General features: G+C 41.6%; 1 protein-coding gene across 1 annotated transcript; it reads right to left on the reverse strand.

The window, feature by feature from the left end:
- Positions 1–276: 276 nt before the first annotated feature.
- LOC131223457 (disease resistance protein At4g27190-like) lies at positions 277–22116 on the reverse strand. Its single transcript, XM_058218884.1, has 4 exons — positions 22005–22116; positions 3220–6432; positions 904–972; positions 277–808 (listed from the first exon to the last, which is right to left on the reverse strand). The coding sequence occupies exons 2-3, from the start codon at positions 6427–6429 to the stop codon at positions 967–969; spliced, it is 3216 nt and encodes a 1071-aa protein (XP_058074867.1). The 5' UTR covers positions 6430–6432; positions 22005–22116; the 3' UTR covers positions 277–808; positions 904–966.
- Positions 22117–22347: the final 231 nt, after the last annotated feature.

The following is a 22347-nucleotide window of genomic DNA, read 5'->3' on the forward strand; positions in this document are numbered from 1 at the left end:
ATAGAGAGAGGATTCTTCTTTTTATTCCAAGGTTGAGTTTCGTAGCTGAGGTCGAAGTTGGTATCTAAGGTCGAGATAGGTACCTGGGGTCGGGTCGGGGACTAAAGTGACAACTAAGGCAAGGTAGAAAGTAGCCGATACCAAAGGTGGAGTGATTTTCCGCCACTCAAGCAATATATAAAATCACCGAGAACTCGCTGCGTGGTTCATTTTTCTCATACGTTTGTTTAGCTTTATTTTACCCATAATAATAATAATAATAAGAACAACAGCACATTGAAATTACAAGGCATGATATGTGCCTGCAAATGGCGAGAATTGACATACACATGCAGCCACATGCATGGGCAATTATGTTGTCTGCGTGTGTATTCATGAATTCGAGCTTTCCATCTGTTGGAGGGCACTGATTAGATCTTGTGGTTAAAAGATCAGGCCATTTCACACTTAGATAGGCCACAGTGTAAAAATAATAAATAAACAGTGTGGCACACCTTGTTAGAAGTTCAGATAACATGACACGTGTATCATGTTGGCAGGTTTCTATGGTGGGCGAGGGTTCCCCGTGCACGAGCTGCTGATACTATTGCGCTTCCTCTCCGTTGTTGCCTTCAACATCTACTTAGTTACTTAGACCTGGCTTCTCCCATCAGCACCCACATGCAATTGGGTCTTTTCTTCTTTGACTGTTACCATCCTCCGGCTGCCTCCTCTACTCTGTGTGGGAATGGTTAGGACCCAGACCATCTGTCCCTCTGCATCTGGATTGGAATCATGGCCCTTATACTCCTGTCAACTGCACTTCCAACTGTTGCAACCAATCTGATAGTTAGATAATAAAAAAGTACAATATTTGATTGATGACACATTTAAAGTGGGACCCATAATTTTGACACTTAGTACCTGCGCATCATCCGTCATAGCCTTTGAAGTTACCAAACTTTTACTTGAATGATAGAAATTCCACTAAAACTGGCAGCAAAAATTAGTAAATAAACATTAGCTGATGTCTGATATGCATCGTATTCCAACTCAAATAATAAGAGTAATAACAATACAATATAAATTGAATTGATGAGGTTTGCTAAGCCTCCACGTATGCAGGACCCCAGCCACATTGGCCAATATCATATATGTGTATGACATTCGAGCTTTGATCCATCAGCTGGACGACACTGATTAGATCTTGTGGTTAAATGACCTGGCCATTTCACTCTTCAAGTGGGGTACAATGCAAAAACAATGAAACTAAAATGGTGTGGTGCATTTTGAGGGAAACTCAGGTATCACACACGATCTGTCATGGTGGCCGCTTTCCCTGAGTGTGAGATCTGAACTTTCCCTCAAGTGTGCTACACTGTTTTTATATATATATATATATATATATATATATATATATATATATATATATATATATATATATATTCTTTATTTTTTTTACACACACACTCACACCCCACACATACTCACACTAGAACAAATAAATGGACACTGCGGATGTTTGCCTTGAAGGCACAGGAAAATTAGGTGTCATCACTTCTCATTAGTCCATGTCATCACTAATGACACCATTTCACAAAACACACCAATTTTCTCTCCTAAATGGATTTTGTATTATACAAACCAACTTTTATCACATGGGACTTCTCTAGGCCCTACCATGATATATGTGTTAGATCCGTACCGTCAGTCAATTTTTTTAGATCATTTTAGAGCATGAACAAAAAAAATGAGGCACATCCAACACTCAAATGTACCACACCACATAAAGCAGTGGATATTGAACTACAATTGTTGAAATCTTCCTAGGGTCTATTATGAGGTTTATTTGTCATTTAACCTCTTCATAAGATCACGGGCACTTGGAGAAAGGGAAAACATAAATCTCAGCTTGATTATTCTATGTCCCCAAGTAGTTTTCAATAGGAGTCCAATTCTCAGCTTGATTTGCCTATTTTCTTTTTCTTTTTGGTATCATGCCATAAAATAGTATGAAAAAATGGATAGACATTGTGAATATGATACATACATCATGGTGGGGCCATGGAAGTTCCATGTATCAACGCTTTCCACTTTCTTCTCTCCCTGCAATGTGCTGTACCACATAGCAAGCAACCCAATTTCTTTGTGTGCGAAATTTACATGGGCTCCACAATGATGTATTTCTTATATCAACATCATCCGCCCATTTTTTCAGATAATTCTAAAAAATTAGCCCAAAAACAAGGCAAATTCAAAGCTTAAGTGGACCACAAAACATTTTTTTTTTTAACAAAACACCAGAATTTTATTAAAAGAAGCAGGGGATGTACAGCCATTCGGGTAGGCCCGAAGAAAAAGGATCTGGGCCTCATCTATCATTATGCTGAACTCCTAAACCAGAAATGCACATTGGACGACAATAAGATAACAAAAAACAGGGCGGGGACAAGCAAGACAGGGGGCCAACGAAAAGGGACAAGCAGCCAGAAAGAAATGGGTCTGAGAGGACCAGCACCTCCTGCAGCAAAGAAAAGAGCAGGGGAGAGCAGCACCATCCTGCTACAATCCAGAGAACGAGCAGAGCAGGCCCTGCCGCTGAAGAAACTGAAACAGAGACAGGCAGCTGGGGCAGGCCGCTGAAGAAACTGAACGTGCAAAGCAGGCAGCTGGGGTAGGAGCGGGCTGCTGGGGCCAGCTAGAGGAATTGATGCTACTGTTCAAAGCTTCTGGGGCCACAGAAGGCCCTGATGAAGCTGATATTTGTGTTTTACTTCATCCTGCTATGTGTCACCTTATGAACAGGTTAGGGCAAATAAGCCTCACAGCTGGCCCTAGGAAGATTTCAACGGCAGTTTGTTCAATCCAACTGCTGTCTGTGGTGTGGTCTACTTTCAACGGTGGTTTGTTCAATCCAACTGCTGTCTGTGGTGTGGTCCACTTGAGCTTTGGATGTAATTTATTTTTGGGCTCATACTCTAGAATATACTATCTGAAAAAATTGTGGGATGGTGTGTATCTAACAAACAAATCATGATGGGTCTACAGAAATTCCACACGTTAAGAGTTGAGTTGTGTAGCGACCCAATATAAGGGAGAGTGAAATACAGACGATGAAAGTTCATATCTCATAGACATGCTTTAAACTTGCACGTGTTCCCGTGCATCTATGGATACGGCTCGTGCAATTAGCAATCCTCAAAAGAAAATTATATCATATATGTTGTTACGATATGATACCTCTATAAACAATGGATGGAAATGGGACAAAACAGTGTCATCTCCTTCCCAATCTAAAGCCTCCCACCACTCTATTTCCCCCTTAATCTTTCGCAGCAAAGGCGCACTGTGGGCCCCACCTTGCAGAGGCAGCAGCTTCTTAAGATTCGGACATCTATCCACTTCTATTTCTTCCAATGAATGCCAATCTAGTTGCAGCAGGGTAGCAGCCTCTCCTCCACAGATGTGCATCAATTCCGGTAGTGCGTGTAATCTCAGAACTCTTAGTTTAGGTAGGAGACCCTCTTTGTCCACCACATCTGAAATGATCTCCTCTACTCCTTTGCAATAGCCTACGCTGAGGTTTGCAAGATTAGGAAGCCCGTCCTTCATCTGCGCCGACGTTAGAATGGTCTTCTTCAAGCCATGGCACCACCAAAGTGTCAAGGTAGTGAGGTTTTGGAGCTTCACCACTAATCCCATTGCCCAAATACTTGTCATGCTTGTTAGATCTTGAAGATACAAGGTTTCGAGTTTGGTGAGAACATGATGGTATTGCACCGTCATGGGCGGTCCAGCAAACACATGCTCCATTGCTTCACAACTCCACACTTCGACTTCGGTTAGATTGTCCATTCCTTGCAATAAACAAGTTGGAAGTAGATGCTTTAGTCCATGACACTTATACGCTTGCAGGTTCCTAAGGTTATCAAGGAATGTGGTTGGAAGCAATCCCTCTTCATCCACAGAGACGACTTTATATAGATTTGGTAGGTTTTCTAGTCGTAACCGCTGTAAATTACGAAATGTATTAGACTCCTTTGCACTTAGAACAAATTCCATGTCAACACATTCCCAAATTTCAAGATATTCCAAACTTGGGAATCCTCCACGACCACCAAGTGCTCTTAGACCCTTGCAATCTAGTAACTCTAAAATGGTAGTATGTGGTAAAAGAATTCTAACCCATCCAGGAATGGCATTGCAACCAACAAGCTTCATCCATCTTAAGGAACCATGGATGAATCCAGGATAATAATCGAATACAATTCCTTCATGCCCAGACGGGTATAGGTAGAAACGAAAATTCTTCAACTTTGCCCAATGTTTAATCTGAGGATAGTCTTGTGGGAAACGTTCTACATCCCCAATCCAAATGTCTAAATAAGATAACTCTTTCAAAGATGCCACCTCACCCAAAGTAGCGTTTTTGTTTTTATTGCTGATGCTACTGCCTGAATCTTCTTCTTCAATCTCCCACTCGCAAAAGCTGTTCCACATCTTCAATTCTTCCAAGTGAGTCAACCTTGATATAACACCACTTGAAATCATTACAAGACTCCGAGTCTCTGTCAAGTCCAAGCTCTGTAGATTGATCAATTCTCCGATTTCAGTTGGCAATTTACATAAGTTACTATTATATGAAAGATCTAGGGATTCAAGCTGCTTCAATCCCCCAAGTGCTGATAGATAACTCCCATCAAACATGCACTCTCTTAGGCAAAGGACCCGTAGATTCACCAACTTTGACAACGAAGGTGGTAGCCTACTGATAGTCGTTTCTCTTATGTCCAGAACCCGAAGGTCTTTTGTAGCCTCAAAAAACCAACCTTGTATTTCGGTCAGCTCTTTATTTTCTGGCATCATCATTGTCAGTAATTTAGGACACTGCAACCCTTCTGGTAGTTTATGAATTCCGCTCCGCATGAGAGAAATCCTCTTGTATTCCTTCCAGTTTTGCCCCTGTGGCATACCTTTCAGTTTAACTCCAGATCTCACCAAAGATTTGCAGCCTTCATCTTCTTTTAACGAAATTGAAATGGCAACATCCCTAACAATGTCGTGCATTTTCACATAGCCTTCTATTCTACCTTCTAATAACAAACAAGAAGATTTGAGTTCTTCAATCCAAGAGTGCCCTTTATTTATTGTTTCATCCAAACTTCCAACATTTTCTAAAAAGCCTTCACCCTTCCATAGTCTGATCATCCTGTCCACATGAATATCATAATCTTCAGGAAACAAGCAGCAAAACAAGAAGCCCGGTTTCAACTCAGGTCGCAAATGGTCATAGGTGACTTTGATAGACTGGTACACCTTGTCCTCCATGCCTTTGATATCTCTTGGCATAGACATCTTCAGTTGGGACAGTGCATTATCCCACACATTAGGATTTCTCACACCTCTGAGTGCCCTTCCAAGTGTTATAATCGCGAGTGGAAGACCGCCACATTCCTTGAAAACCTCCCTTGCCTTTGCATGCAATGAAGCATCATCAACAACATCACCTGCTTTCTCTTTAAATAGTTTCCACGATTCATCATCTGAGAGAACATCTACTTTAATATTAACTTGGCTTTCCATTCCTCTGCATGCATCTTCACACCGGGTTGTGAATATGATCTTACAAGCCCCAAGCTCATTAGTTAAGGGAATCCCCACATCGGCCAAATCAAGTCGCTCCCATAAATCGTCCAAGATTATGAGAAATTTCTTCTCGTTCATCAACCTATTCCTCAGGTCACTTGCTCGTGAGGATTCAGCCTCATCCCTGAGGGTGAAACCCAATCGCTTCGCAATGTCACCCTGAATCCTTCTGATGTCCACATCCTTTGAAGCAGTCATCATTATGACTTTATTGAATTGTTTTGTGCCTTCCAACCTATTTTTCATAATTTTCACAAGGGTCGTTTTGCCAACACCACCCATGCCCCATACACCAATTATTTTGATATTTTCATCACCTAAAGCATTCATGACTTGTACCAGGTATGATTCCATTGATGGTAAACCATCAATTGATGGAGCTGGCTGGTTTATTACTTTCGGAATAAGTGGGGGCATTGTTACCCTCTCAAAATTTCCTTCATTGTGGTGCTTAACCATATTCTCCATCGTTTGCTTCGCGTGCTTGCTTATACGGTAACGCCAGCTCAAATTTGGACAAAATAGACATCTCTTGTTTTCTGCCACTCTCTGCTCTATCGTCTCTGATTCTTCTTTCATGTCAGCAGCTCGTATTAGCCATAAACTGACTTCTCCGATTATCTCTTCACCATTGGAGCAGCCCGTGCTTACCAGTCGATCTATGTCTCCTCTCCTGGCCACTAACTCTTGTACACGGTCTTTCATATCCTTAACATTGTCATTAAAATGAATCAGATAGCCCATGTGTTTCTTAAGAGGATTCCATGCACACTTTCCAACAACAGCTAAAAGTGCAGCTTCCATCGCCTATTCAATACCAAACAACAACAATAATGAGAAGAAAGAATGAATCATTTTTCAAGATGAGAATTAATGAAGATCATTCAAGGCTACTAGATTTAGCTCACTAACAAGTTGATCATTCAAAAAAATTAGGAATCAGCCACTAGACTTGGTTGACTCCATGTGAAGTTGTGTGCCAAGCATTTCTTAGTGTCCATTGATTGTGGGTGGGAAACCTGAGTCAAGTTTTCTTGTGAACAATAGTTCGTATAAAACAGACTTTGAGTGTGCATCTGATACATATCCACCGCAAACAGACCCTAGGATATCTTGGTACGCATTAGATTTTGTAACAAGGATGAAATGTGAGATGTGTTGTCATAAAAGTACCATGTCAATACTAGTTCTTGAGGTCGGTTCCCTTAGAGAGGCATGAGAATTCCTTCATAATCCTCCCCCCTTCCCACCCTCTGGGACCCTGTGCTGCTCACGTGTAGGGCTGAATACCTTGAGTCTGATCAGGGAGCCTTTGACCCTGATCCCCTTTTAGGGCCCAACTCGGTTTGGGAGGACACTGTCATGGATGTGCAGTTGCTTTTTAGGCAAGAGCCCTCTCTTTGGGATCGCGGGATGCGGCCCTGCATCGACCACCCTTCCTCTCCTGTCCCGGGTAGAGGCATGAAGGCATGGTCTGTAGGTAGCAGTCCATTGAAAGTCAGGGAAGATTTCTGGTCGGTGCAACCTGCAGGTCGTCCACCATCTTCGGTTTTGGTTGACTCACGGAGGGAGCTACTCAACTCGGGTTTCTCTTCTTGCACCGTTGAGCCGGATAAGAGGGGAGAATGTGCAGAGGGATTGCAGCTTGCAGTAGACCTATCTCCCTTCTTTAGGGATAAATCCCAAGTCAGGGACCAGGAAGTGCTTCGGGGCAGCAGCGTCAGGAAACATTTATGGGGCAATGACAGCAACACTGATTATATTTCTGTGGTATCGGATTCCCAGCAGATAGATCTCCCTATGGGAGAGAGTGGTATTGTTCTAGATATTGATCTGTGTGGAAAGGTCTGATCCAGCATATCCACTTTGGCTGGACCAGCATGCAGGTATAACTCGGTAAGCTGAGGAAAATTTGGGTCAGGTGTAAAGCTAGTTAAGCCGGGTAGCAAGAAGGCTTCGGTGGACTAGTATGGTAGATTGAGAAAACTCAAGCACACAACGAAGTGTGCCATTGCTGGCACTTTTTTCCCAATGCCCAATGCGTAGCGCCAGCATATATAAGAATCGATGACGCTTCATGTGGTCGCCAGCCATCAAAAGAAACGAGCGTCCCAATAGAGGTTTCCGTGGTTTGGGGAAATCATTCACCGACGCTTTACTAAACAGGCCGCCAGCAAAGGGCCCAAACAAAACAAAAACCCTAACTAGCCCCTTCATTTGCGCTCTCTCTCTCTCTCTCTCTCTCTCTCTCTCTCTCTCTCTCTCCTCTTTCCCTCTCTTTCTCTCTCCTAATCTCCACCCTGATTCTCCTTTCCCTCTCTCCCTCTCTCTTACTCAGTCCATCTCTCTCTCTCTCTCTCTCTCTCTCTCTCTCTCTCTCTCTCTCTCTTCAGCGCATCTCCACCATCTCTTATATCTATCTCACGTCATCTTTTTTATCAGACCTCCATTGTAGCAGTCATGAAGCTCCTACCCAAAGGTGGTAACAGGTGCGTGTTTCCTTTGGGTAGGAGCTTCATGACTGCTACCTGGAGAGAGATGGAGCAAGTAAGAGAGAGAGAGAGAGAGAGAGAGAGAGAGAGAGAGAGAGAGCAAGCAAGTTGCGATTCTTGGTTCTCCATTCAGTAGTTCTCCATTGGTCAACAATATAACTGTTGGAGACGATTCCAAGCCAGATGGGAAATTAGAATATCTCTAGGAGGGAATTGGAAGGAAGGTCCTTTTTATTTGAATTCCATCTACAAAAGTGCATTTTATACTTGAATAGAAGTTAGGCAAGTGTTCGTACCCGTCTCGGTCGAATCTTGTTTCGACCAATTAGAGTTGGTTACGTGTGATCTATACGGACACGCATTGTGCGTCCAGAGGATTTCTTATAGATATGTACGGTTACATCTTGGAAAGTGGACCCACAACGTATCAATATTTCTATCGTGCGTCATTTGAGCGGTTGATAGGAGTAGCGATCGAGTTTAGACGATCAAACAACAGGTGCTAAGCGATTGAGATTGCATGGTCGCTTGACAGATGACTTAAGGATAACTAAAGGGAATAGATCGTGGGAAGCATATAAAATCCAAGTGATGGAAAAAGGTTACCATAACCGTCGGAATGTGGGAATGGTCCAAAATGGCTGGATTAGAGCTATAAATAGAAGGACATTGCAATAAAATAAATTGTCTCATGCCAACCTAAACAAACCAAACACTATCTTTTAATTATCTTGTCAATTTACATTCCGTAGCATAATTGGTCACTTCCTCTCTTAAGAAAATTTACATTTCCTAGTGTAATCCCTTACTTTTTCAAGAAAGTTTATATTTTTAGCATAACCTTTACTTTTCGAGTTTGCTGATTTACATTCCGTAGCATAATCCATAGCGACAATCTAATCTTTAGTAGTAATTGGAGCTTACGCTCAAACGCTGGACTTCGCCCAATCATTGGAGAGGTATCCTTTAACAGTTCATAGCAGTTGACTGTAAGAATTTCCTTCTCATTTCATTTAATCTGTATTGAAAAGTCCTTTCGTATGGAAGACAAATGAGTAACCCATCTTCAGAGGATGAATTCCACCCTTTGACTATCGCCTGATCTAATTTACACATTGAGCGAGTGGTTGAATAGGCGACCGATCTCACCAGATCTCAATCATACACTACGTGTTTGCCTACCTCGACGCTCGAGGTCATTGCTGTTTGGTTCGAATTAAAGCCGCAAAACCAATTCTAGCATGCCCGCATACTTAGTGTAAGAAAGACAATGTCGAACAATTTTTTGACACGCCCAGTGGGACCCTGTATACTAACTACCGATTTAACTATTGTTAAAAATGCAGAGGAGAAATGCCCGAATTGCAGGGGTTGAACCTTCAACACCGACCGCACCACCTCCGAGTGAAGAGGTGACGATTCATGCACCCCCAGAGGCATCGAATGTGCATAATAACCAAACCGAAAATCAGGTTTGACCGTCCACGTCCCGAGCTGTACTCCCAGACGAGGTATCTGTTACGCTTAGAGATGTCCAAATGAGCATCCAGATGGTGCAGGAATATGGAAGGGCCCAAGTGGAGCAATTCTGTATCCAGGCCGAGAGCACTAATCATTATATGGCTCGTTAGACTGAAGCTACGCAGTGAATTACCACCTATGCCACCGTTACAACATAATCCACCATCGATTCCTCCTTTGGAGGTCAGGAATGTGCCACCTCCTATGGAAATCAGGTGACCTGAATAAAAGGTTATGGATTTCGCACCTGAAAACAGAAATCATGGATTGCCAGCTAGATTCAATCCACTGTAGGGCCCTAGATTTCAAGATAATCTTAATCGATTTGGTCTGGATCATCTGCCAGCTGCGAAACCTTTACGGGTCAATTGCAACTAGATAATACAACTTATGTAAGAAGTTGATGGCCAAGTACTGGGCCGCAACACTATCCCCATGTATCACAAACCATACCCCGAGTAGGTAGATCAGTAATATCCATTGCCGATGAATTATCAATCGGATTTCGCTCCATTTTCTAGTGAACCCGGTCAGTTGACTATCGAACATGTCGGTTGATTCACCATGCAATGTGGCGAGTTAGCCAACAATGATTATCATAAGCTATAGTTATTCGATCACTCGTTGACCGCTACGACGTTCACGTGGTATTCAAACCTACTACCGGACTCAGTACGTAATTGGCCAGAATTAGAAGAGAAGTTTCATGCTCAATTCTTTTCCAGAAACAAGCCAATAACCATGGCCGATCTCGCACGATTTTGACAGTTTCCTGGGGAACCATGCAAGAGTTATATTATATGGTTCAAGTGGGCAAAGAGCCACTGTAAAGTGGTCATGACCGAGTCTGAATTTGTGCAACTTGCAAAAGACGGACTAGAATTTAAGCTCTGCAAAAAATTCATAGGCACGGAGTTTATTAATTTATACGACCTAAATAAAAAAGTTTCTCTCTATGACGAACTTCTTAAGGAAGAGGCTCGACGAATAAATTCATCATTAGGGATGTACTACAACGACCCTAACTATGAAATTGCGATTGTTGAAGTAGTGGCTTAGAAGCCAATGGTATGCTCAACATTAGTCGAAGCGGAATCGACCGCCTTGACTACACAAAAGGCTCAGAAGGTGTGTACACCTTTGATATCACTCGAGCTGAAGAAATATTTGATATCATGTTGGCCGGGAAGTTCATTAAAGCTTCTATGAATCATAAAGTATCTCTGGCCGATGAATTACAGAGGATCGAGTACTGCAAATGGCATGGATCTCGGTCCCACTCCACTAAAAAGTGTGTTATTTTCAAGAACGTCATCTAGGACCACATTAACTATGGCCTATTGAAGTTCTCGAAAAAGAACAAAGAGATGATATTGATTGACATCAATCCCTTTCTAGCTCATATGGAGGTAAATATGGTCACTACCAATCTAAGGGATCGCCCGAAACCGAAGATCGATCTCAACTCAGATGATCTGTGGAGAATGTTTGGCCGCCCTAACGAGAGCGCCGTTGGGTTCCTCGCCATCAAGATGATCGATCGAAAGCCATTCGAAGAAGACACTGCGGTCCTCAAATTTGTGGTCAGTGCAGTCAGGACATTGCGTCTCAGTTGGGAGATTCCCCTGAAAGAGGAAGAGAGCATCATATCAACGGTCGAGGTTGCTATCGGCCTATGCACTTGACCTCTAATAGCCGTTCACGATGGGGACCACCCTTGTCAAGGGTGACAAGCCTCCTACTACACAAGAGAGGGTATGGAGACGAGTTCTCCATCTAAAATTTCCAGTAGTATTGAAAACTTTGACAAAGACCCAAAAACACCGATGGCATAGACAAAGGGTTGTTGCAAGAAGGGAAAGGGAAGAGGAAGGGACGTTCCCTCGACCAGAGGTCAGGCTACCCAACCCATTTTGGAAAGTTCTCGTTCTTGATGAACAAGTGGTAGTGAATACGGTTGAAACTATGATACTAGTTACAATGTAGAAAGGCCAAGATGACCTCAATAACACCACTTGGTCGAGAAATTTCAAAGAGGAGTATAGTTATGGTTGTCAGACTACCTTAGCGAAGACTACTTTTCGACAGAGGAGTGGCTAGCCAACGACCTCTCATTGACCGCAGACGCTTTGAAGAGTTCCCCGACTGTCAACCTCTCGGCTGAACCTGAGGCTGATGAACACCCTAATTAGATCGAAGAAGTCGAATCTGAAACACTAGGGGGGCAAGGTTTAAGTGGTAAAATTATGTTTGGTTCATTGCCACCAGTGACATTCCATTTTAACATGGTTTTTTACTTTGCCGTACAACTTTCAGGCACACCCCACTCAACCAAACACAATGAAAGGGGATGTAGAAAAATATGATCCCCTAGTAATCATACAACATGCATCCTTTTCGTTTGAAAAAGGTAAGGAAGATGAAACTAAGATTGACAAAGCATCACATGTCGACATGGTCACTGTTGCGACCGGCGGTGCATCCGAAAGAGTAATTATTGATAAACCTACCCGTGATATGACACAACACCTTAAGCCATTATCTATATCGGCTCATCTAGATGGATGTGCCATTACTATAATACTAGTGGATAATGGGGTTGCTGTAACGCCTGTGAAAAAAAAATCAAAATTAATAATAAAATAATAATAAAAGATTTTTTTATCTTATCTTATTTCTATATTATATCTATCTTACCTTACTTTTTCTCTATCTTATCATATCTTATCTCTATCTTATATTTATCTTATCCTTATCTTACCTCTATCCATAATCCTTCTCCCTTATATATACCCTTAACCCTCCTTGCATTTCTCAAGTCTTAATCCCTCAAATAAGTTTTCCTTTTACGGAGTGTGTTGTAAGAGGTGTTACGGTCCAACTTAGATATTAGCAAAAATGCACCCTGCGACAACTAAGAAAGGGAGAAATAAAGAGGATTTTAGAGAGCTTATATTTAGTAAGTTTATAGTCTATTCTTTCATTATTTTTTTATGCATGTAATGTAATTTGACTCAATTTATGCAATGAATGGTGTAGATCGATCACACATTCATTGCATTGATCTATGGGTATATCTGATGTAAAGATGACGGAAATCTAAAATTAAATGCGAAGTTTTTTATCACAGAAATTGATTGATGTGCAACTGGTTGATCAAATTAGATCTGTATGGATTATACGATCCCTAAGGCCAAAATATATAAGGGCCCTAACTTTTAGATCAATCTGACCATCGGATGGGCCACACTAGTCAAATCTAGAAATGTTTAATAATGAAAGGTTAGATTTCTGCGCAACCGATTGGTATCACTTAGCGTAGAAAGTCGAGATCGGCCATCGGTGTATGTGTGGATAGATCCATACCATTCATCCAATGTGTAGAGGTAGGATATGTTAAGACCTCAAGAATCTGGATGATCCAATCATCTGGTGGGCCACCTTGATCAACCATTTGTCATTCAATCTCAGGATCTAAAAAAGAAAATCTAAAATTTGATAATTAATTTAATGAACATATTATTTCATTTATTTAGTCATTTAGGGTTTGGCCACCTAAGATGTATATCAAAGGTGGGGCCCACCGTGTAATATAACTAGATGAATAACAATATCATTGATATAATTAATAAGATTTCTGAATTCAAACCAACCTAATTACCTTATAGATTTTACACTACTAAACTCAGGTAAGTGACCCAACATGTCTCATGATTTATTAGAATTAAAATAAATTGTTTATGATGTTTTGATTGATTGATGTACTGATTAGAGTGTTTTATTACAATATTATTGATTCAACTACTATGAATGTATGATACGGTAAATCACTTGCTAATTTGTGCTAAATTACATAACTATGATAATCGTATATTACATTCACATATGAATGTTTTTATCAAAACAAGTATCTATGATAGTTATGAAAATGATACATTCATACATTATCCATCATTCATTGCATTTGCATAATGCATTGTCGATCCGAGGGGCCCTCCCTAGAAGAAATGTCGATTCTGGTAGAGCGTTACCAGATGCGGGCTATGCCTAAGCCTACCAAAAGGTGGAAGTCTACCTAACGGGTGGATGCGGGTTGACGATCTCCAACCCAAGTAGGTGGATAATCATCCCATCTAATGCATTCATACACCATTTGCATCCATACCATTGTGCATACATTTTTGTATTTAGTGTTTGTATTATTTTAATTGCTATGATTATGAACCATACTGGGTTTTCTCACTAAACTTAGCCAACTTATATTTTTATTGATGGAAAAATCGTAAAGATAAGCAATTAGCTGATGAGTTGGCACAGGAATAAGAAGTTGTTGTTGAACTGGTACACGACACACGTGAGATGTAGTTGTACCTATCAGAAGAGGATTTAATAGGCCACATTTGGATCATTCCTAATTATTTAATTAGAATTTTATTTATTATGATAATCTTATTAGTTGTATTATTTTAAGCATTTGATTGATTTTGGCTAACATGTAGTGTGTGTACTAACAAGCTAACCCCAAAAAAAAAAAAAAAACATTTGATTGATTTTATTTAATTGAATTATTCTAGGTCTGTAGCAAGTTTTCATTGGTAAGTTATATTAACTGATGAATGATGCTTAATCTATACTGATTGAATGTTTATGGATGCTGAGAATTGACAAATGTTGATGCTTAAATCATTTTGTATGAATGATTGTGAATGGACCTAGTTGGAATGTAAAAATGAATATTACTTTTGCCTCTGAATAATCGTATAATGGAATGAAGTTTGTACACTTTGTGTACAAGTTACGACTCGAAACTTAGGTCTGAGGGTGCACACTCTGTACTCGAATTTCGGGGCGTGACAGCTGCGGTGAATTTGTTACCAAAGAGAATGATGACTAGGTTAGGAAAAACTATGGCCGATCTGATCCCATTAGAAGTAACAATTTGTAATTTTCCCGGACATGTTATGAACACATACAGTGTCTTACCAGTCGATTTGACCATAGGTACCAAGACAGTTCTGACACCATTTTTCATAGTAGACACGTCATTAAGATATAATTCATTATTAGGAAGAGATTGGATCCATTCTTTTGTGTGCATCCCATCTTCTCTCCACCAGTTCGTGATTTTCTGTAACAAGGACAAGGTCAAGCTAGTCATTGCCGATAATAAACCTTTCTTGGTCACGTCAAATGCCAATGAGGCTTATTACTATGACAAAGAAGTGAGGCCTATTAGATTTACCAGGAGGAATAAGCTCGGTCTTCCTACTTGGATCACAATGAAAAAGAACCTGGACAGTATCGTGCAGGCTATCCCAAAAGTGACCTGAGCCACTCGGCCAAAGGATATTGTCCCTCATCGGTTGGCTGGTCACTGTGTCATCGAGGAGATCCCATGATTAAGACATCAAGGAGCGAAGTAGATGGGGTCGACTTCACAGCTAGAATAAAGAGGCTTGAAGAAAGCCTACAGGAAACCGATGAGGGGTTGTTTTGTGAACTTGGTCGAATTAGAGGAATCGGCCAAGGAAGATGGTTTTGAGTTTAACGAATTCTCAGAAGAAAAAGCGGATGTGACCACAGGTCCAGGATCCCTTGGTTGAAATCAACTTGGGGACGAATCATGATCTGAAACCCACATTCATAAGAAACTTGCTGCGACTACTCAAGAAGGAGAAGTTACAGTTCGGCGATGTATATCATCTGCAAACCAATGGGCAAACCGACATGGTGAATCATACACTTGGGAACCTTATATGATGCATCTCAAGTGATAAGCCCAAAAAAATGGGATTTTGCTTTGGCTCGAGCAGAAATTGTACTCAACAATGTGCAAAATCATTCCACCAGCAAGTCCCCATTTGAAGTTGTGTACGGAGGAGTACCTAAACATACTCTTGATTTGATTCCATTACCCAAGCTGCTAGGTGCGAGTGTTGCTGTAGAACACATGGCAGACTGAATCATAAGTGTACACGCTGAAGTTTAGGTCAAGTTGCAAGCATCCAATGACAAGTACAAGGAAATGGCTTACATACATTTGCGCCTAAAAGTGTTCAATGTGGGTGACAACATTGTGGTTCACTTGTGGAAGGAGAGATTTCCAACCGGAATGTATAACAAGCTGAAGAATAAGAAGATAGGACCTGTGCTCATACTCTGTAAGATCACTGACAATGCCTATGCCATTGATCTTTTTGAAGGTATAGAGATCTCAAGCGTGTTCAATGTGGGGGACATGTATGAGTATCATAAACCAGAGTCGGAGGATAACTCAAGGATGAGTTCTTTTCAAGTGGAGGGGATCTGATGTAGGCTGTGGAGCAAGCACATGCATATCTCAAATGGACCGGAATAAGTTCAAACATTAACAAGTTTCAACTAATTCGATCGATCGAGGTCAATCGAGCAAGCCGATCGAGTCCATCGATCGATCAATCGATCAGGTCGACTGATTGGTTGAAATTCAGATTTAGATGAAATACTTGCTAGGCATTTTTTGCTCCATTCAATCGATCGAAACAAATTCGATTTTATAGGTTTTAGTCCTTGGACATTTTTGCGCCCTTCCGATTGATCGATCAACGAAATGCAAAAATTGTGCATGTTTTTAGTTTTGTTTCCTTATTTGTTTAAATCTTCTCTAATCATGTCCTTGGGTTTGTTTAAGGGTATTTAAGCATGCAAACTCGTTATTTTAGATAACTTTTTTAATAAATTTATCAAAATTTTCCTTATTCCTCTCATGGATTCGAGAAACTTCTCTTATGGATTCAAAAGGGCCTTATTGATTCAAGGAATTTATCATTCGAAGAAAGTCGTGATCGTCCTCATCACATGTAAGACCCGTATCCTAAACCGTACCATTCCATAGACTTCCGTGATACTCCCTGTCAAATTCCGACAACCAGCGACTTGTAACTGGCGTTTGCGCGTGACCCTGAGTGGCATACCATATATCTGAGTCGCCTCGACCTGAGACTTGTACCCTTGCGACCGCATCGTCGCCGTGGTTCCAAACCTGTGTCTCGTGCGCCGATGCGATACCCAGGCTAAGAGTTGTAGGCCCCTGTATATTTCAAGGAAACACAACCCATTGCGAATCTCTACAATCAATTACATCAATCACAAGTCAAAGTACAACCCATACCTCTCTTCACCAAGTTAAAGCAACCTATGCTTAGCCCATTCATCTCATCCCAAAAGTCAAGAGAACCCATACCTTCCATCCTATCTCCCTTACAACAACCCATCCTCTCTCTCTCTCTCTCATTTCTCAATCCATCCCAAGCACCAAGGGAGAGTCAACGTCCAAGCCTCCCATGAGAGAGTCAAGTGTGGCCCACTCCCTACCACTCTATCTCCTATCTCCACCCTTCAAATCTCATCATCCTCCATCAAAGGGAAAGCCTAAGAGCTAAGGAGTCCAAGGAGCCAAGAAGAAGCAGAATTAGTGGGTGTTCATAGCTCTAGGTCGTGATTTTGATTTAGGGCCCACTTATGATGGGACCCACTTTGATGTATGTGTTGTGATCTAAGAGGGGCCCATAGTGGTGGGGTCCCTCAACTACACCGTCTCTCTCTCTCTCTCTCTCTCTCTCTCTCTCTCTCTCTCCCTCATTTCGTGGACCCGACCTATGATGTACATGTTCTATCCAAAATGCCCATACATGGGGCCCACATGATTGTATGTGTGATATCCGGACCGTTCAGATGGTGTGGACCCACCTTGATCAGTACGTATGGCACACAACACCATCCAGCAGCAAGGATAGTGGGTCCCACTTGGAGTCATATCCAAACCGTCCGCCAAATGAACGTCTAGGGCTGGACGTTTAAATAAATTATATAATATAATATATATATTTATATTATATACATACCTAGTGGGCCACACGTGGGACCCACCAAGCTGCCACCAGGCTGTGAAGACGATTGGCTGGTGCATCTCACAGCAGCTATACCACTGCTATATTGACGTCACCGAGTCCTGTGGGACCACCACGATTTGTGTTATATCCCAACCGTCCATTGTTGGATGGTGGGACCCACCTTGCACATGTGGGGTCTCCACCATCTAGCTGGACGTGGACCCCACTTGCTGTGTGGGTTGTAACTGCACAGCCACCCATGCGGCCTATAATGATGTATGTATTTTACCTCCATGTCATTCATCTATTTTGCGTCCACACCGTTTAGACCTTAGACGGTGGGGATCGATCTAGCTAGTGTACCGCACTAGCTATATAACTGCTGCATTTCGTTAGCAAGGTCTGTAGGTCCCACTTCATGTATGTGGGACATATCCGCACCGTCCATCCATCTATGTGGACCCCGCACACCAGCTATATAGCTGATGTAATTGACGTCAGCAAATTCCGTGGACCCCACCATGGCAGCGTGTGGGGCCCACCTTGTGATGATATGTTGCATCGACACCGTCCAATCCATGGACAGTGGATACGGATTGGCTAGCTTTCCACACACCATCAATCTAGCTGCTAAAAGGCAGCAAGTTATTGTGGGACCGTGATGTATGGGTCTATCTGCACCGTTCAGATGGCTGGACGGTGGGACCCACCACTGATGTATGTGCTACATCCAATCGTCCATCTAATTGGTGAGCTTGTCTTAAGGCTTGAGATTAAAAATAAGATAGATCTATTAGGGGGACCACAGTGCAGAAAACAACAGAGGAGTAAACGCCTACCATTGAAACCCTTTTGGGAGCACAGAGGTTTTGGATCAATATGAAATATGTTTTTCCTCTTAATTCAGGTCTTTGTGACCTTATGAATAGATTGGATGGAAAATAAATGTTATGGTGACCTTGTGTGGTTTAAATAGTGAAAAACATTATCTCCACTGTTATTTATGGTATGGTCCAGATGATCTTTCAATAAGATTCATTTTTGGTAATGCTCTAAATGATCTCTAACATAGATGTATGGTGTAGATGGTGCTGCCCATGTGATACGGCCCACTTGATGTATATGAAGCTCATTGGTGCGGCCCGTGGATGCGGCCCACTTGATGTATATGAGGCCCATTGGTGCGGCCCATGTGATGTGGCCCACTTGATGTATATGAGGCCCATTGTGATGCATTTGAGGGCCAGGCGATGGGGCCCATTGTGACGTGTATTAAGCCCACGAGATGCGGCCCGTTGTGATGTGTAAGGCCCATGGGTTGTGGCCCATTGTGATGTGTATGAGGCCCATGCGATGCGGCCCATGCGATGCATATGAGGCCCATGCAATGCGGCTCACTTGATGTAATGCGGCCCGCGTATGAGGCCCATTGTGATGTGTTTGTGGCCTTGGAAGAGACCCGATGTGATGAATAAGAGGCCCATATGATGAGGCCGATGCGATGTATACGTGGCCCATGTGTGAGACTCGATGTGATATATATATGGCCCATATGGTGAGGCCCGATGTGATGTATATGTGGCCCTTATGTGAGGCCCATTATGTTGTATGTGAGGCCATTGGCCCCACTATATATTTGGCCTTATGAGGGCCACTCCTTGGGAGCAATGTTGGTTTAATGTCTACATTGATGGGCAATGATGGTTAAATGTCCACATTGTGACCTTCTCATAAGCCTTGTTAGGCCCATTCTTATTATTCTCTAAGTGGGTTAACCCAAATCTTTAGGCCCCATTGATGTTGCATGGTCCGTCATCTCTGTAGACGGATGGCTCCATACTACCGGATTTGACATATCGACGGCCGAGGGCCGATCCTTATATTATGGTTTAGATCGGCTGTTCATCTACGGACCTTGCCTTGCATGTAGGCCGATTATCAAGGCCGATTATAGGTGCCAGTTATCGATACCGATTATGAGTATATGATAGCATAACATCATGATACATGCCCATACGCATCATCTGCATGTTTGTTATGAGATGTGGTTAACCATTGCATATGTCGTAGGGTGGATTATTATGGGACTCCCTGATAGGAAGAGTTGCCCACATGAGCGCATAGTATGCGCAGGATTGATGCATGATTGGACTGTATGACTCATGCATCTTGCATTTTGTGATATGACTATTGTTCGCCATAGCGACATCAGGGTCGTGGCCTCTATAGGTATATCGTGGATGGTCAGATGGGACACCAGAAATCTTTTTCTACATGGAGTGTCATAGATGTCTCTGGGTGAAAGTCCCTAAACCTTTGTGGCTAGGAGACGCTCCAACATCTAAACTGAGTGGATACATGAGCGTCCGAGTGCCGAATATCAGTAGGCCAGGTCTCCCACTGTGTCATGGTCAGTTGGAAGGGGGTGTGGCCTTACTCGCCCAAGGGAAGGGGCATAGTTAGGCTGAGTTTGACTGGCTCGTAAATGGGTCATCTATTGATGTGCCAGATAGATATTAACTGACTACTGGTCAGGCAGATAGTGAGGTCTCTTCCACTTACATGGTTGCACGTCTAGTGGGCGGCGATCGCGTGTAGAGTGTACTAGACCCCGGTGATGATCCCAGAGATGTACAGTACTAATATGTGGACTTATTGAGCAGGAGTCGCATACGCAACATTTTTCTCATTCATTCATTCATTCACTATCCACTCTGTCTGGTGGTGCGCAACTAATTATTGTGTACCTTCACAATGACCAGGATTTCGGTTGGGGCGCGCGACTAACCTGAGATCAGGAGTTTACCACATTGAGTCTGACTATCCAAATTTAGGTATGGGACTAGTTTTGATAGAAGTCTCTTGTGATGGACCTCATAGCCTGCAATACCACATACCATCATCGCAACCTCACACTCCAGCTTGGTCGTTTCATTCACACCACATATTGCATTGCATCCTCAACGCATAACATTTGGTTTACTATGCTTCTGTATTGTATAGCCTAGATGAGGTTGACGGTATTCGTGGACTCGTCCAGATTTGTATATTGCATTGCTTCTTCAGTATTGGATATTTAGTTTACTATGTCCCCGCATTGTATAGCTGATCTACATTGCTTCCTCAGTATATGATATTGGCTTAGTATGTTTTTACATCACATAGCCTGGATAAGGCTGATGGTATTTATGGACTTACCAGCATGTTTCTGCATTACTCTGATATTACATCCTGAGCACACTTACCTTGTGCACACACTTGCACCACCCTTTAAGCTTTTTATAAACTTTTGTACGATGTGTGCAGGTCGCAGCAGCGTTGAGCTTGGAGTATGTATCTGTTTTCTGGAGCTTTAATTTTTGATATATATATATATATATATATATATATATATTCCCCTTTCAGCACTATATTCAACTGTTTATATTAGTGGATATGTGATGATGATGTTACCTTTGTAATTTGGGTATACTTGTTGTTATGCTTATTACGAGTTAAATGTACGTTGAAAAATCCTCCTTGTAAGATCCCAAGATCGGAATCTGGCGTATGGGCAATAGGAGCCGAGAATAGGGTACTGCGGAGGCTGTCAGTACCAGATTCGGTGATCGAGAATTTTGTGAGCCCGGTTTCCGAGTTTGAAGCATGACATTATGCCCTTCCCTATGTCAGAATAATATGATATAAATGAAGTGCATACCTTACATATTATACAAGTAGAAACTTGGTTTTTCCCTTTAGTGAAGGAATTTTTTTTCTTTTTTTCTTCCAATTGATGCCCGTCTGCATCTTTATTTTCAATAAAGTTAGTTTAGTAGTCTCCTTGGGTTAAAAATTAAAATAATAATAAATAAATAAATAAATAATTGTTGGTAAAAGCTTTGAACTAATTGATATATAATTAAATAAATAAAGATAGAGATATTTACAGCCATGACCTCAAAAAACACTTATAAATACGAAAATGCATCCCATGTAAGAATACATAAAGAAAAAGAAATACTTGAATATAATTCAAACGAAACTTTGGAGAGCTAGATGGCAACCACAAAGATTGATTTTCATACCTCCTTTTCCTTATTTTGGGAATTGAAAAGAAATGGAAAGAAAAAGAAGAAGTGTTAATTAGTTAAGAACAGTGACTTAGATTGGGTGTTGGTAGCACCAAATATTATGAAATTTAGGAGTCATTTGAATGCTTGTAACTTTTCAAGTTAATAAACAAGTGTTATATTTGAAAGTGAATTTCAGGTGTAAGTGACTTATATATAAGTAAAATTACTAATTTTCCTAATTATTTCAAATACACTAAAACTTGTAAGCTGCTTATATAGCTTGTAATTCACTATAACCCTTTACAGCTAATAAAACATAATTGGCATCCAAGCTGCCCCATATGATCTCTCACAATTAATTAGTTTGGTATGGTGGAAATGAAATTTCATGATATTTAGTACAACCACGCATACGAAAGAGAGGATATCAACGATCTTACCTCGTTTTGCAGCAACAGCGGCTTCCAGTTTCTCGAAAACAGAGATGGAAGGAAGGATGATGTCTGGATGGTTTTAGTGGCTGGGGAGCATCCTAACTAGGTTTGTCAACGGGCCGGGCCTGGGTTGATCTTTGCTCCAATTTTAAACAAAACACCTTATGTTAAATTCTAATTTTACAGGCCCGAGGCCGGCCCATTGACTCCCCTAATCCGTTAGGCTTCCATAAGGTATGGTGTATCGTAATCCATTACTGTGCGGTGGTTGTTTCCACACCACGTTGCATCCTTATAATGATCTGAGCCATTCATTTTCTCGTTAACATATAAAAGTTATGGTATTAAA

The sequence above is a fragment of the Magnolia sinica genome, chromosome 13, assembly GCF_029962835.1.
Source record: "Magnolia sinica isolate HGM2019 chromosome 13, MsV1, whole genome shotgun sequence".
Lineage (NCBI taxonomy): Eukaryota > Viridiplantae > Streptophyta > Magnoliopsida > Magnoliales > Magnoliaceae > Magnolia > Magnolia sinica.